We start from the raw sequence: 17,309 nt of genomic DNA, 5'->3' as shown, positions 1-17,309 counted from the left end.
GAAGAAACAAAACCCAAACAAATTTGTGAATGCGTCGCTCTACGTCATATTTTCAATTCCCGAAAAAAAATCATGAATGACAGTGAATGACTGCATTCACGTTGCCTAGGATAGCCTGTCACTCACTTCCCCCTCCAGCCACTAAGACAGAACCTTGTCCACTCAACCCTCAGTTGGGGGAGTAAGGGGTGCCATGGGGGTAGACCAGGGGTGTCAAAGTCATTTTTTGCCCCGGGCCACATTGTAGTTATGATTTCCTCTTGAGGGTCGTTATAAATTTGGGGAACCCATTAGAATGTTTAAATCCCTTCAAATATTACATATAGAGCACACAGCAAATTAATGAATAACTCGTTTTCAAATCTGAAGTCAAGAATAATGACTTTTATTGTGGTTGACATCCAAAAATATGACATTTTGGCTCAGATTTTAGCAATCATCATGGAATTTAACAAGTTTGAATTGGTTTCGCGGGCCGAAAAAAATGATGTGGCGGGCCGGATTTGGCCCGAGGGCCTTGACTTTGAAACCTGTGGGGTAGACGATCCTCGCATTTAAGGACCCAAGCGTAAAAAGGTGGCATGACGAGAAAGAACTGCTTATGAAAGAAGGTATTGATCGTGTCCCGAAAGCTATTGGGAGGTTCATTGTTATGATGATGAAGTAGCTTGCTATGTCGGCCATTGGAGTGCAGGCGGGAGGATGTATTCAGCGTGCAAGAAGGTTGCTTCCCCTCTCTTGAGCCGCCTGACATGAGGGGCAGCCTGGAAAAAAATGTTCTGCTTATGACAGTGGATGGCTCAGGTAATGGCCGGTGACTGCTACCATTGCTCATAGTAATGATGGTTTCACCTCGGAATACTATGTACCTTTGTAACCCCCTCCCTAACCCATCCCCCACATTTCTGATCCTCCCCCTCACTTTCTTTTCCGCTATCCTCCCTCATCCCATCCCCCCTTCCTGTTTCTGTCAGTCTATCAGAGTCGCTGCCTCAGAGCATCGTAACAAGCTAGCGGCGGCCAGCGTGTGATGTTAACATGATATCACACGTCATAAGCGACTTGTGATATTAACGTGGCCTACTCGGAGGGTGAGCTTGCACTGTTGATGTTTAGGGGGAAAAAAAGAAGAAATGAACCAAAATGTTGACATGATTTTTTTTTTAGAATACAATACATATTGATTTATATATCGAGCTTAACATGGACAACCATCATATACAGTGATACCTTGGCTTACGAAATTAATTGGTTCTCAGAAAGTGTGTGTAAGGCGAAAAGTGTGTATTCCAAACATTAATTTCCCATGGGAAACCATTAAAATGAGAACAATCTGGTCCCAGGTCCTCATAAAACACAATTATAAACTAAATAAGCCTTAAAACTACACACAATATACCTTATTTTTATGTATAAACTCTGGAACTCGCTTCCTCCCAACATTCGTAACATCCATTCTCTTCCCACCTTGAAGTCCCATCTCAAAACCAACCTATTTAAGATTGCATTTTCTGTGTAGCTCTCTCTCTTGTTTCCATTTATAATTGCATTTTATTTATTGCGTTCTATTTGTGATTGTATTTTATTTATTATAGTACCTATACTTGTCTGTGACTGTAAAGTGTCTTTGAGAGCTTTGAAAGGTGCTTAAAATGTAATGTAAGATGCATAAAATGTAATGTAAGATGTCCTGGCGTGACGTCACGAACAAGGGGGCGGGACCTTCTGAAACTCGCCACTTCCGAGGTCATTTTGAAGTAGTTTTGGGACACTTTACTCATTTTTATTGGTGTTTTGCATTCAACAAAAATATCATCCTGCATGTTTTGGGTATTTTAAATGCTATAAAACGTTTTCCTAATGTCAGTTAGGAAACAAAAAAATGGTGTCGCTGTCCTTTAAAATAATGACGGGGGAGGTCGAATGCAGGATTTTAAGCCATACGCAGTGATCCGAATGGCAGCAAATAGAACATTTCAGGACAGCAGTCATCTACAAATAACGAGTGGTTCTTGCCCTGAATGTACAACAGGGGTGAGTATGAAAAAAAAAACAAAAAAATACATGGGCTCACGCAACAAGTGGGAGTCGGCCATGGTTCCCTTTCATTAGCGCCCTGGACCTAGCGTGCGTGTGGCCTTGCGGAGCAGCGCAGCCGAATAGAACATTGGAACGATCACTCGCACACCTCCGACATAGATTATTTCATGGGCTTCTCTGTGAAAGAGCTTTCATGAGGACCTTTCAGAGTGCCTTAATTAGCAAAGCTAGCTACAGTGATAGAACAGAGACTACCGCCACCCACATACACCAACCTCGGTTTTCTACATGACAATTTAGCTGCAAATTGCTCAAAATCAAATTAACATTCACGCACAGGTGCCTGAACGCCACAAACACGATGTTCTCAAAACTCAGGATGAGCTTTTAATTTGCTGGAAAAACTACCCAGACAAGTTTAAGTTACCAAGAAATGAGTTACTAGCTTATCATTCATCAACATTTTCTAAAAAGAAGTAACATTCCCATGTCAGGAACACTTGTCCTATATGTATTTACACCACAGGTGTCAAAGTCGAGGCATATGGTCCAAATCTGGCCCGCCACATTTTTTATTCGGCCCGCGAAAGCAAATTTGTGAAATGACATGATGCTTGCTGAAGCCCGGATGAAAAGGATAAATTGTCATATGTAAACCACAAACATAATAATTACTTGTGACTTGAACTAGTTATTCATTAATTTGTTGTGCGTTCCATATGTAATGTGTGGAATATGGCTGTGATATTTAACACTAGGAAAATGGGGGTGAGTCCAGCTTTTCAGGTACAGTGATACCTTGGCTTACGAAATTAATAGGTGCCCGGAAAGTGTGTGTAAGGCGAAAAGTGTGTATTCCAAACATTAGTTTCCCATAGGAAACCATTAAAATGACAATAATCCATTCCCAGTTCCCCATAAAACATAGTTTTCAACTAAATAAGCCTTACAATTACACACAAAATACCTTATTTTATGTATAATAAATGTGTTATGGTATTGTAATTAAAGAAATAAACTGTACTGTATCATAAAGTCGTTGTATTTATCTTTGTGATGGTTATTGATGGCTAGATGGAATGGATAGCTTTTGGCATAAAGTGTCTCAAGGAGCTCTGGGTTGTACATTTTAGAGGTTGTAATATTGCAACAGCAACAGATTCAGGCAGACACACTAGAAACTTCATTAATAGCTGGTTCCCTTGCTTATATGTTCTCGTTAAATTATACAGATGGCTGTTGCAGGTTATTTTTGGAGCCTGATTGATGGGTTATTTTAACCTTGCAGTCTACACTCTGCCTTTGAACTATCAATAAAGTTGAAACGAGTCCAAATTTCACTGTGTTTTCTCTCCATTTTCTCACCATTTCACTTTTGTTTTTTTGTTTTTTTTTCACTTTGTTTTTTTGTTTCAAGCTCTGTCGTCTCCCTTTCATGTGTTTGTGTGTTTCTGTTTCTGTAACCCCTCCCACCGCTCAGTGCTGCTTGTGTCCCCTCCCTCCTCTACCACGGATCTTGACTAATCACTTGCGGCTTTAACCGAAGACTGAGGGCGGGGAATAGAGGGGGAAAAAAGCTGGCTGCCATTTCAGGAGTTCCAAGAACCGGCTCGTTCGCGAACGACACATCACTCATTGTGGCGCTCCGTGTGTTTCCTGAAAAATAGTTTGTATGCCAAGATTATATTCTCGCGAATTTAACGTTCGTAAGGCGAAAAGTTCATTAGCTAAAGCGTTCGTCAGCCGAGGTATCGCTGTGCATCTATTCAGTAGCTTAGCAGAAGTCGGTAGGAACGAGCGGCTGTACCTTCTCTGCTCTGTTGGCTCCATTTTGACCGGTTAGCGCAATACTTCGAAGCTTGTTGCTTTACTCCATATAACACTTGAAGTGTGTCAGAAACGTTTCAAGACTCCTCTTACAGGAGTTGTACCTACTTTCAAATTAGCTGACCAGCCAGTATAAGTATACAAAGGTCATATCTGGCGTTTGCTTCGTTCAGTGTGTGAGAAGAGGCAAGAATTGTTGTAAAACGACTCATAGCGGCATTACAGGTATTTAATTCCAATATTTGTAGTTTGTATTTCAAATATATACTGTTTGTGACACCGGTGGTGAATTTCTCTTGACAACACAACTCAGAAAACTTCCATCTGTCCACTTTCTACCACTGTTTCCCCTCATTAAGGGCCGTCCGTGGGTGTACTGGAGCCTTTCATCGAGATCACATGATCTCGTCGCTTCACAGCATGGCATGTGGTGCTTTTTTTCAACGTTAACAAACATGCTTCCTCAACCTATGAAGAGGCACAAAAAAAAGAAGAGCAAATCCTTGAACTACCACAATCACTTTGGCAGTGAATTATATTGGACGTGAAATATCTTCCACGCTTTAAAACTGTGACGGTAGCTGTGTAATATACTTTGACAACTGCTAACTGGAAAAAAAGGCTGAGAACATCCGCCAACGAGAATAACCGGCGCTTATTAAAACAAATAATCAGGGCTTTTGAACAGCCCTAAAATTGCAAGATGCGCTCGTAACGTCCACTCGCAATAAGACGTAAAGCTCCAGACACTCAAAACAAAACCATAAACGAACAGCGTCCAGTCAATAAATGTAAGAAGGCACTCGTAAATAAAACACTTTATCGTAATGAGTTGCTAATAAGACCAAAAGAGATAATAACACATTTAGGTGATAATGCTACAACATATGCAGTCCAAACGGTGTCTATTTTCTTACGAGCAGGCTGAGAACTCATTTTGCTAACGAGCGCCTCAAAGTACGCTAAAGTATGTTCATGAAAACATACTGGATACTTTGTGCGGATGGATGGACGGACGAATGAACGGACAGATGGATGGATCGATAATAGGAAGGATGGATGAATGGACGGACGAATGAATGGATGGATGGATGGATGGATGGATGAATGGACGGACGAATGAATGAATGGATGGATGGATGGATGGATGGAAGCATGGATGGACAAATGAATGGACAGATGGATGCAGGGATGGATGGACAAATTGATAGATGGATGGACGGATGGATGGATGAATGGATGAATGAACGGACAGATGGATGGATGGACGGATTGATAGAAGGAAGGCTGGATGGATGGACGGACAAATGGATGGACAGACAGATGGATGGATGGACAGACGTATGGACAGATGGATAAATAGATGGATGGACAGACAAATGGACGGACAGATGGATGGATGGACGGATCGATAGAAGGATGGATGGATGGATGGATGGATGGATGGACGGACAAATTAACGGACAGGTGGATGATGCATGAACGGATGGACGAATGAATGGACAGATGGATGGATAGGACAAATTGATAGATGGATGGATGGACGAATGAAGAGACAGACGGATGGACGGATGGATGGAATGGACGCATGGATTTACGGATGGATGGAAGGAAGGGTGCATGGATAAAAGGGTGGATAGACGGACGGAAGATGGATGGACAGACGGACGCATGCATAGACGGACTAACAGATGGACAAAAATTGCAATGAGAGAAATAAATATTTCTTTTAAACACAAACAATGGGGGGGGGCGGAGCCAAATGACAGGTTAAGTCGGCAGTTATAAACATTTAAATTCAGTGAAAGAGGCCACAGTCACGGTGCAACGGCTGCATTTATAATTCGCCATGTGTGCAATCAGTGGCAGAACAGGCGCAAACCCCAGCCAGCCGTCAAACTTTGCCGGTGTCTTTTTGTGCCGCATGCCATTAGCGCCGTTCCCGTGTGAATTGGATATTAGGAAGGCATTAACTGTGGGCGCAAGTAAAGAGCAATGCAAGGTGCCATTGTTCTTGGTGGTTCCGGTTGAGCCTTCGGGTTATCTCAAGGTCATTTCAGATACAAAAAAAAAGGAGCTGCCGAAAATTATCGCGTTTGAGGATGGAGACTTTATCAAGGTCAGTGAGAATATCTGTCGAGCTATGAAGCGATCTACTGGATGCTTTTATGTTTCCTGCTCCTTCAGATGGTAAAGACACTTTGTTCTGCAGAATAAAAATGTTCCTGATGAGGTACGTACTCATTTGAAATATTTTTTTTTTTGCTGCTGTCAGAACAAATGAGCCCTGCTGTTCAAGCAATTCAGTCTGGAACACCACTTGCCAAACAAACCTTTCTGTTCCAACCATTAAAAACATTTTTTTTTTACTTTTGTTTCAAAAGATCCACTTATCCTCATAAAGGTCGTCATGGGTGCTTGAGCTTATCCCAGCGGTCTTCGAGCTGCATTTTGGGCACACCCTGAATGTGTTACCAGCCAATTACAGGGCACGAAGAGACAAACAAGCATCCAAGCTAATAGCTACGGACAATTTTGGGTGTTCAATTAGCCTGGCATCCATATTTTTGGAATGTGGGAAACCGGAGTACCCAGAGAAAACCCACACAGCCCCAGGGAAAACATGAAAAGTCAGAAAGCCTTTAATCATCCGACTTACGACCAAGTTCCGTTTACAATACAATACAATACAATACAATACAATACAATACAATACAATAAAATACAATACATATTGATTTATACTGTATTGGTGTATACTGTAGCGCTTCAACAACAGCTGAAGCTGGAATAAAGCGCCTAACATGGACAGCTATCATATACAGGTAACATCCGACTTACGACCGAGTTCCATTCCGACCAAACGGTCGTAAGTCAAAATGGTCGTAAGTCGAAATACATTCAAATTGTTGAAAAGAGACTCAGAGGCTAAATGACTGACAAACTCCCCCCCTCTGGTGCCATCACACGGTCGATTGCTGTGCAAGAGTGAGATGCTGGCTGGCTGGCCAAAATTGTCGTACGCGTTGCCGGCCTGCTAGTGCTTTACGGTGCCAGGCGTAGAATTAAATTTTCAAAAATAGGGTCTGGAGTCCTTAGTCGTAAGTATGTATGTGTGGTCGTAAGTCGAGCTGGCCGTAAATCAGATGTTACCTGTATATATATATATATATATATATATATATATATATATATATATATATATATATATATATATGTATGTATGTGTATATGTGTGTATATATGTATGTATGTGTATATATATATATATATATATATATATGTGTGTATAAAATATATATATATATATATATATATATACTGAGGAAAAACAACCAGTTCCAGGACGGAAGTCACGACTCATGAGGTGTCAATACGTAATTGTGTACTTTTTGTAAAAGTGTTACATTTTGAAGTTTCTTTCTTGCTGTCAACAACACCCCCCCCCCCCCCCCCCCCCCCCCCCCCCCCCCCCCCAAGATCACACTTATCATGTAGTACTGTCAGGTCAGAGTGACACATTTAACAAAGGTGATGAAATTGTATTTATTTATCTATTTATTTATTTCGACCGTATTTTCCGGTGTATAAGGTACAGCGGAGAATAGGGCTAACCCCAAATCAATGGTGCATTTTCAAACGTTTGCCATAAATAAGGCGCATCGGACTATATATATTTCAAATATAATATATAAATATATAAAAGTTTTCCAAATATAAGGCAAATCACATTATAAGGTGGTACAGTAGAGATGTAGTTATTTATTTATTCATTTATACTGTATTTTCCGGTGTATAAGGCACGCGCCCAATGAATTTTTTATTTTCAAACTTTTGCCATATACAGACGCTCCCCTACTTATGAACATTGGAGTTATGACGTTACGAACATTTTTGCGGATACAGTATGTCAAAAAACGTTCGGGCAGAGATGCTGTAAATTAGATTTTGTGTTGTGCGCCCTTTTTCCAGTCGAGCTCGCTTGCGGTTGGCTGCGTACTGTTCTTCACGCATAGGCACGCACACAAAAAAGGGCTGACCAATCAGAAGGGTTTTGGGTAAGATTTGCCGATCTCGCTTAACGATTGGCTACATAGAGTATGTGGGCGGGGCGGAAATCCTTCCTACCAACTGAGGCTCCAAAACACGATCCCCTAAAACGCGGTGCTACTGCCCAGGAACCCCCCCCCCCCTGGCTTACGGGATGGGGTAGCATCCGCGTCATTTACTTTGCTTTGAACTCATGACAGGGACCCTCTGCTGCCATCAGCATGATGAAGTGAAACCGGTGCTGTGAGCCGTCGAGTGGGTTGAAATCGCTTCACGGATCACCACGCAAAAAGTCCACAACCATCAAAGACGTCGCCACCATTAGCTCGCTTGTCATAAGAGCCAGAGTGCAGCCTGCTTCTTATGTAACGGAGTTGTACACTTAGGTTATTAAATTATGAAGGAAGTGACGCAACGGCGCACAGTGTGGCACTATGTCCCGCCCATAGTTTCCAGAACAATCTCGAGGAGATTCAGGGTGAGTCGCAATTTTCTGTTGGTCTTGATTAACGCGCATTTTCATGACAATATCTTATTTTGTTTCCCCTTTTGTACTGTCTAGTGTTATCTAATTAGTTCCCTTATTCATTTCGAGTCCAGATTACTTTTTGTGTCATTATTTACTTCACGTTTTGTCGAGTGGAACTTAGGAATATGCGCTTTTCTATCGCAGTTAATCACAAGACGAAACCCATGCGACTTCACCCATCCCTTCTGCCATACTGTGTTGCAGAAATAAAAGAAATAAAAAGACACATCCACGCGTCTCGTCTTCATTAATGCGGCAGCATCGTGGAGATGAGGACAGTCACTGTTGTGACACCCGTCACATTGGTGCCGTGACCCGGACTCACAAGTGACTCTCCACTTCGGACCGGGACCGCGATGCTGCACAATGAAGACGCTGTGCAGTCCCATCACTCGGTGGACGGTGTGTCGACCCCCGTTTTGGAAATACATGTAGTGTGTTAATTGTCTGACCTGCTGTTTTGCAATTAGTGTGTTTTTTTTCATGTACGTGTTTTCGTGTGTTAAGTCTAAGAATGAGCTCCTTACATTTAACCAGTAGCACACCTTTGAATGAGTGTGTTGCTAGAGGTAGAGGCTTCCCAACTGTGTAACAGTTGTATAGTGCAATCCAGAGTGGTGTAGGTTGTACAGAGGGGAATGGGCAGGTTCAAGCTGAGGCCACTTATGTTAGTGGGGACAGAGTTCCTTCCCAGACCCAGTGCAGTGCATCTACGACGAGCGCACAGACAACTGATACACCAGCAACAGATACCTTTCTCCAGTCTGTCACAGTTATGTAGTGCTATGCAGGGTGATGTAGTTTGTACAGAGGGGAATGGGCAGGTGCGAGCTGAGGCCACTTACGGTGCTCGAAAGTCAACCCAGTCATCTCCAAGTCTCACGTACGTGACCCCGGTTGTCGTTTTTAGCCATTCAACACCTTTGACGGTCAAACTAAGGAGACTTGTTTTTTTTTTTTTCATTCAACCCGTCAAAGTGTTTTGCCGTAAAAATCCAAAGAGTTGCGAGTTACAATAAGAGTGCTATTTTATGTGCGGCGTAAGTGGACGCATAAGGGCTATTGGGCAATACAAGCGTAACCTAATTACATGCTAATATGGAACACTTTAGGTGAAAAACAATAAGTCTACCATAACAGGTCCTCCTAATGTAATCCCATTATGTCTCCATTACCTTGGAGAGGATGGAGCCAGCAGGAAAAGCATGGATTTTATCCTGGGGCGGGGGGGTTAAAGCATCTCCATAAAGAGGACAAGAGGGGCGTGGTGGTGTACATCTATGAAGATCTTTGAGGATGAAGTGTGTACTGAAAAAAAATGGTTGTCACCTTTACTCAATTTTATTTTGTTAACTCATTCGTTGCCATTTCCGAACTTATTTGGAAATAGAAAAATGTGATATAGAGCGCCATTCCAGATTTTTTTTTCTTGTGGAAGTGTCTATAAAGCGCTGGTCAGACCTCTGACAATGTTTTTCCCTGTTTTTGCCTTTTGTCCATGTTAGCGCTTTAACAAGCGCTTCAGCTGTTGTTAAAGCGCTATATTAATCAATATACAGTGAGACCTCGGCTTCCGAATGCTTTAGCTAAAGAACTTTTCGCCTTACGAACGTTGAATTCCCGAGAATATAATCTTGGCATACGAACTATTTTTCGGGAAACACACAGCGCGCCACAATGAGTGATGTGTCGTTCATGAACGAGCCGGTTCTTGGAGCTCCTGAAATGGCAGCCGGCTTTTTTCCCCTCTATTCCCCGCCACCAGTCTTTGGTTAAAGCTGCACGTGATTGGTCAAGATACGTGTACATGAGGGAAAGGACACACGCAGCAGGACACACACACACACACGCAGCAGTGAGCGGGGGAGGTTACAGAAACAGAAACACACACACGAAAGGGAGACGCCAGAGCTTGAAACAAAAAAAAACACGTGAAAAAAAACCAAACGTGAAATGGTAAGAAAATGGATAGAAAACAGTGAAATTTGGACGTATATCAACTTTTTTGATAGTTCAAAGGCAGAGTGTAGACTGCAAGGTTAAAATATCCCACCAATCAGGCTCCACAAATAACCCGCACAAGCCATCTGTACAATTTGAAGAGTAGACAAGCAAGGGAACCAGCTATTAAGGAAGTTTCTAGTGTGTCTGCCTGCATCTGTTGCTTTTGCATTATCACAACTTCTAAGATGTACAACCCAGAGCTCCTTGAGACACTTTATGCAAAATACTATCCATGCCATTAAGCCATCAACGACCATCACAAAGGTAAATAAAACAACTTGATTATACAGTACAGTTTATTTCTTTAATTACAATACCATAACACATTTATTATACATAAAATAAGTTATATTGTGAGTAGTTTTGAGGCTTATTTAGTTGAAAATTATGTTTTATATGGACCTGGGAACGGATTATTCACATTTTAATGGTTTCCTATGGAAAATTAATGTTTGGAATACACACTTCGCCTTGCAAACACTTTCTGGGAACCAATTAAGTTCGTAAGCCAAGGTATCACTGTATGTATTGCATTGAATTTTGTACAGCCACCCCCATTTCAAGCTCAGATAACTCCAGACCCATATAACTTAGGTAATAACTCTTTTTTTTTCTGATGAAAGAAGAGAGTCCAAGGTTTCTAACGCTGTATTTAAAGTTTATGGTGTCCTAAAACTCAATATTCTGTGGGTCGTGGAATTCGAGTGACAATGACAAAAACCCTGGCACTGGAGTGGACACATTTTTGCATATCATCTGGCAGTGAATGAGTTAAGATCTTGGAACATTTTGTCTACCACTTATCTATACTAACCGAGAGTGTCCATGTGGGGGGGGGGGAATGCAACCTCCAGAAGGAGTGTAACCACAACCCCCCCCCCCACCCGTCTTCCAAATAGCTCAAGGCAAACACAACATCTCTAATAATCACCCATTGATCCCATAAATCATCAAATGGCAAAAACACACACCATAAAATCCAAATTGTTGAACAACATGGTGAGAAAATCAATAACAGACGAAAGAGAAGTCCTCAAAATCGCCCCAACTGCGTCACAACTGACGGCTGTGGTTCATATTTACCTCCGTTGACGCACTAGCGCGCCACCGGACGTGTTTTGCATACATGCTTCTCGGATGCATTCAATTACCCGAAACAGCGGCGTGAACGTCGCCTTCGTGGGTTTCATTGTGACTCACGCGTAAATCCAGCATGAAGACAAACTGAATGCGATGGCGAGAAGCATAAGTCACAGAGTCCAACTCAGGCTCTCCTCAGTCATGAAGATGATGGATGAATTGATTTATACCGCGAGAGATAATATATCTTAGTTGAGCCTATCTATGCCGTTGATGTTTCGTGTCAGGAAAGACAACGAAAATGCATTTCCAGTACATAGCAGGAGGTACATTGAATCTGTTGCCAATCATCCAACTTTTTCTCTTCTCCTAACAGATGCAATTTTTGCACCATTTTTAACTCATTCACTGCCAGGCATATGTGAAACTGTCGCAGCTTGGAATTGAAGCGGATTTACGTGGGATAGGAAATGTGAGAACAGTCTATTTTTGTCAATGGATGTGACAGCCTCGCCAGCCTTTGTTTTCAACATTTAGCTTGTAGCAGATGTACTCATTTCACCATGACGTCCGTGATTCACTGGTGAAAAGGACACCCTCTCCTCTTTCATCTAGATTGCTTATATAACAGAGGGTGCGGAAAGTGCTTCAGTCTTTTGTGTGTCACATTATTTGTTATTTAATGTGTGTTTTTTTACTTCAAGATGGCGCCGCAAAAGTGGCTGCCTTTACAAACGCTCCTGTATTTAGTTTTTCTACTTCTTCCTTTCCTTTCCTCTTCCTTTCAGAACCTTGCTGCTGTGAAATGTAAATTTCTCCACACTGAGACGTCTTCTTTTATTTACGGCTTTTCGACACCCAAAATTGTCCGTCGCTGTGAGCACGGATGCTTGTTTGTCTCTTTCGTGCAATTGGCTGGTAACACGTTCAGGGTGTCCCCTGACTGCTGCTCGAAGACCGCTGGGATAAGCTCAAGCACCCCCGGCGACCTAATAAAAGAGAATCTAATCCGATCCAATTTTTCAATCGAGGATGGGAAACGTGCCTCCTACCTTCAGTGAGTCCCATGTGGATGGTCCAGTAGTTCTGAAGACACTGCAGCTCCTTCTTCATGCCCCTCTTGCAGCGGCAGTCGAAGAGCGGACTGACCAACAGCACCTCCAAAGCCGCTTGGCACTCTCGGTTGTTGTCCAGCATGGCTTCCTTCTCCTTGCCCACCAAGCATTGACGCATCACGCGGTACCGAGAGCTGCAGTGTGGGTTCTGGTTGCACATATCGCTCGCTTGGATGCAATCCACCCATTCCGATGCGGTCCCGGCCACTTCGGACACGGGGTGCCCGTCGGCCAACAGCACGGAGACAGCTGAGGATCCATCCCAGGAATTCACGGTTTCATCTATAGGGGGCGACAAAAATCAGTTTTGGGATTATTGTATTTTGCGGTGTGTAAGGTGGACCCCCAATGAATGGTGTATTTTCAAACTTGTTCCTTATATAAGGCGCACTGGAGTATAAGGCACACCTTCAATGAATGAAAAACTTTTTTTCAAATATAATATATAAATACAGTGAGACCTCAACTTACGAACTTAATTGGTTCCCAGACAGAGTGTGTAAGGTGAAAAGTGTGTATCTCAAAAAAAAATTATCATAGGAAACCATTAAAATGGGAATAATCCGTTCCGGGTTTTCATAAAATATACTTTTCAACTAAATAAGCCTTAAAACTACACACAACATACCTTATTCTATGGATAATAAATGTGCTCTTGTATTGCAATGAAAGTAATACACTGAATTGTATCATAAAGTCACTTTATTTACATTTGTGATGGTCATTTATGGCTTGATGGAATGGCGTTGGAGGTCAAAGGGAATTGCTGTTTGGAAAGAGAGGCACATTACATGAAGACTGTAATTAAATAAATAAACTGTGCTGTAAAATAAAGTTTTATTTACCTTTTTGATGGTCGTTAAGGGCTTATGGAAGGATAGTCACCTTCCATAAGGACTGTTGGTAACTTAACCTCTGGTGCTGTTCGGTCGTGTGCTTCCGCCAAAGATCACTCCACCAGCCGTGGTGGGTGTGTATTATGAAAATAGTGCTTATTATAAGGTTTAATTTTCAGAAATTTGAAGTGTGTAAGACGAAAAGTTTGTAAGATAAGGCGTTTGTAAGTTGAGGTCTCACTGTACTGTATATAAAGTTTTCCAAATATAAGGTATCACATTATAAGGTGCTACAGTCGAGGCTGGGGTTATGTACGACTTCTTCTGCAAGGGGGAAATGGAGTTGGTGGCTGCTGACAGTCGTTGTGAGACCTGCTGTGGCTCCATATTACTTCACGTATAAGGCACACATATGGTTAAGGCGCAGTGTGTGGCTTTTGGGTGCGCCTTATTCACCAGAAAATACGGTAATTTGTATTTGATCCTTGAAATGTGTTTTCAATCTTTTATTATCATCCCATTTTTACGATATTTTATAATTGTGCCTTATACACTGAAAGATACGGTAGTTAACTCATTCACTGCCATTCCCAAATGTATTCGGTAATTGAAAATATGACGTACAGCGCCATTCCCGAATTTGTTCGCATTATGGTTTTTCTCACTCTGGTGCCAATAAAGGGCTAGTCAGACATCTGACAATGTTTTTCCCTTCCACAAGAGGGAAGCATTTCCCTTTTTTCCATGTTAGCGCTTTGTTACAGCTTCTGCTGTTGTTGAAGCACTATGTAAACCAATATGTATGTTTGACATTGCATTTTAGACAGACGCCCCCATTTCAAGCTCAGATAACTCCAGACCCATGTTTATGTAGTCCTAAAAGTCAATATTGAGTGGGTCCTACAATTTGAGTGACAATGACAAAAACCCTGGCACTGGAGTGGACACATATTTGCACATCGTCTGTCAGTGACTGAGTTAATTAATTAATTGATTGAGTGATTATTTATGTATTTGTTATTTCTTTATTTGTTTTTTTTGTAAGCCGTTTTTGCTATTGTGGCTTTATGGAGGCAACAGGTTGAATGTGACAACATTAAAAAAGAAGTGCTTAATGGCCTGTGACAATTAAGACGTCCGCGTGTGCTCAAGTCAAACTGAAAAAAACAATTAATGGTCCACTGCAGTCTTTATACAACACACTGCTATTTAGTTGTCACATTATGATGCAAAAAGCGTCCAATTATATTATTTGTCCACTGCTTTGTTTTATGTCATGAATAGCAAATCCGCCTATCGTTTTCAATGTTTGCCTAACAGGTCACATCAGAATCTTGTATTGTTCTCTTGCAGGTAACGAAATGGGATCACGGGGCCAGACAGACGCTCAGGTGCGTCCTGGTGACACAAGACTTAAAGATCCCAAACTCGCTCACACCTGCGTTCGGCGAGAAAAAGCTCGAAGGACAACAGCGATCCCTTGTGGTGATTTGGATAACTACACTGCCATTGAATGAAACCGGATCATCAGGTACGAACGGGAGATGAAGTTGTAGCGTATATTTAGCTAATTATTCCTATTTTATAGATATATAACACCGAATTTAATGAGTATTCGTCTCGATTGAAATAAAAATTACACGCGTGAAACAATTGGCAGCCTTGTATATACGCGGTGACTTAACGTATCGTCAAAATGGTCAAATTTATCACAGGTATTTAAAAACACGATAGTTTTAACAATGTGGGTACACACTCATATCATTAGAAATATACCACAATGATTGCATTATTTGAGATATTGGTTGGAGAATATGAATATTTCACCTCACCTAACAGCAGAAGAAAGCTGCATACGCAAATCCACGCCGCGAGGGACCTCATGATGGAACGAGGGATGTACCGTTTCCAATTAGGTGCTCTTAAAAATTTATTGTAAAAATTATTATTCCAAAGGGTAATCCGTATTTTGGTGGGGAGGGAAACAGTATCCTCATTCAACTCCCAATAACCGGCCCATTGATGTCACGATAATCCACTGATTTCAATTTAGATTACACTGACCACGATTGTTGAAAAATGAAAATATGAAGAAGAAAATAAGTTAATGGAAAGGAGCGGGAGAGGAGAAAAAAAAAGGTCAAATGACAGTCACTGAGTTAATCCATGAACGCAGTTTGTCAAGGTCCGTCTGCGCTCAAGGCGACCAACTAGTGAGACTTCTTCATCTGTCGGCATTCTAAACCCCCCAACCCCTTGACACTGATTTACTCCGTCGTAGAATTGTTCGTCTGTTATGAAAATCAATTAGTATCTCGCGTGGAGTGAAAAAGTCCGTGGCGTACTGAGCGCTGCTGGTAAACAAGCGTGTGCCTCGCAGTGAACGCAGCACTGACTGCACGCGTGTGGAGGCAAGGCAAGCGTTTTATTGGAGGGGGGGAGGTGGTGGAAGAGGATGGAGGGGGCGCTAGAGGGCGCTGCAAGTGCGATCTGACCTCATTGGAAAATGTATGGAATGCTAACAAGACTTTATTCTACTTTTGCCCGATGGTGGTTTAAGACACAGGTGTCAAAGCTAAGGCACGGGGGCAAAATCTGTCCCGCCACATTATTTTATTAGGCCAGCGAAGGCAAATCAAATCTCAAGCAAAATTTCAAATTGTCGCATGTCAACCATAATAACAGTCATTGTTTTTTATTCACGAATTTATTCAGGAATTTAAAATATGACATAGAGCGCCATCCACGAATTTGTTCTTTTTTTTTTTTTTTTTTTGGGTGCCGTTTAAGGGCTGGCCATGGCGCTGGTAATGTTTTCTTCCTTTCCACAAGGAGTCAGCATTTCCCTTTTTTCCATGTTATCGCTTTGTTCCAGCTTCAGCTATTGTTAAAGCACTATATAAACCAATATGTATGTATTGCATTGTATTTTGGACAGCCGCCCCCATTTCAAGCTCAGCCAAATCCAGACCCATATAATTTAGGAACTAACATTGGAAGAGAGTCCAATGTTTCTTACGCTGGATTGAACGTTTATTTAGTCTTAAAAGTGAATATTCTGAGGATCCTGGAATTCGAGTGACAATGATAAAAACCCGAGCACTGGAGTGGACCCATTTTTGTACATCTGGCAGTGAATTAGTTAAATTTGAAAACTAGTTTTATTCTCAGGTATATAAGGTGCACCCAAAAACTCATTATTTTCTTATATTCCGGTGCATCTTATATTAAAAATGGAAAACGTTTTAAAATACACCATTGAATGGGGTTGCGTTTTATATTCCGGTGTGCCTTATACACCAGACAATACGGTATTCATTAATTTGTTGTGATGTTCTGTATGTAATATGTGGAGGAGAAAAAAACACAGGGGACACTTTGTTAGGTACAGCTGCGCAATCCATATATTCATGAGAGATTGTCCTCGTGATGAGGCCCTGGGTGAGCTCGACTTGATTTTATGGCGCCAACAACAAGGGCTCTATTTTTGAAGGAAGAAATACAGGCCGCATCTTCGCTTCCGTGCTGGGGCAAAGTACGCGAAAGTCCAGTTTACCCTGTTTGGGAATTAGACGGACCGCTCTGCCCCTCGGTGGGCGTTCAGACTGAATGCTTGATGACGGAAAGTAGACTCAACTTTATAATAATAATAATAATAATAATAATAATAATATACATTTAATAATAATACATTTAATTTCTAAGTACCTTTCAAAACTCTCAAGGTCACTTTACAGTCACGGGTGAGAAGCGGCAACCACACGCGCCAGCGTTCACTCAACCCGGAAGTAACTGAAATAGATAGAAAGCTAACCAGCTGGCTAACAG

General features: G+C 41.7%; 1 protein-coding gene across 1 annotated transcript in view; it reads right to left on the bottom strand.

Annotated features, from left to right (window-relative positions):
* The window catches only part of LOC148898784 (GDNF family receptor alpha-2-like), an 87,984-nt gene extending 71,245 nt beyond the window's left edge, over nt 1–16,739 (bottom strand). The window contains exons 1-2 of the mRNA XM_088993690.1: nt 15,314–16,739; nt 12,583–12,927 (exon numbers count right to left, since the gene is read on the bottom strand). Coding sequence (XP_088849816.1) covers nt 12,583–12,927; nt 15,314–15,365 — 397 coding nt within the window. The 5' untranslated portion in view covers nt 15,366–16,739. The remainder of the gene's footprint in view (nt 1–12,582; nt 12,928–15,313) is intronic.
* Nucleotides 16,740–17,309: the final 570 nt, after the last annotated feature.

The sequence above is a fragment of the Hippocampus bargibanti genome, linkage group LG04 (assembly GCF_051943395.1).
Source record: "Hippocampus bargibanti isolate YZ-2025 linkage group LG04, ASM5194339v1, whole genome shotgun sequence".
Classification (NCBI taxonomy): Eukaryota; Metazoa; Chordata; class Actinopteri; order Syngnathiformes; family Syngnathidae; genus Hippocampus; species Hippocampus bargibanti.
This window is presented reverse-complemented; position numbering and strand designations above follow the sequence as displayed.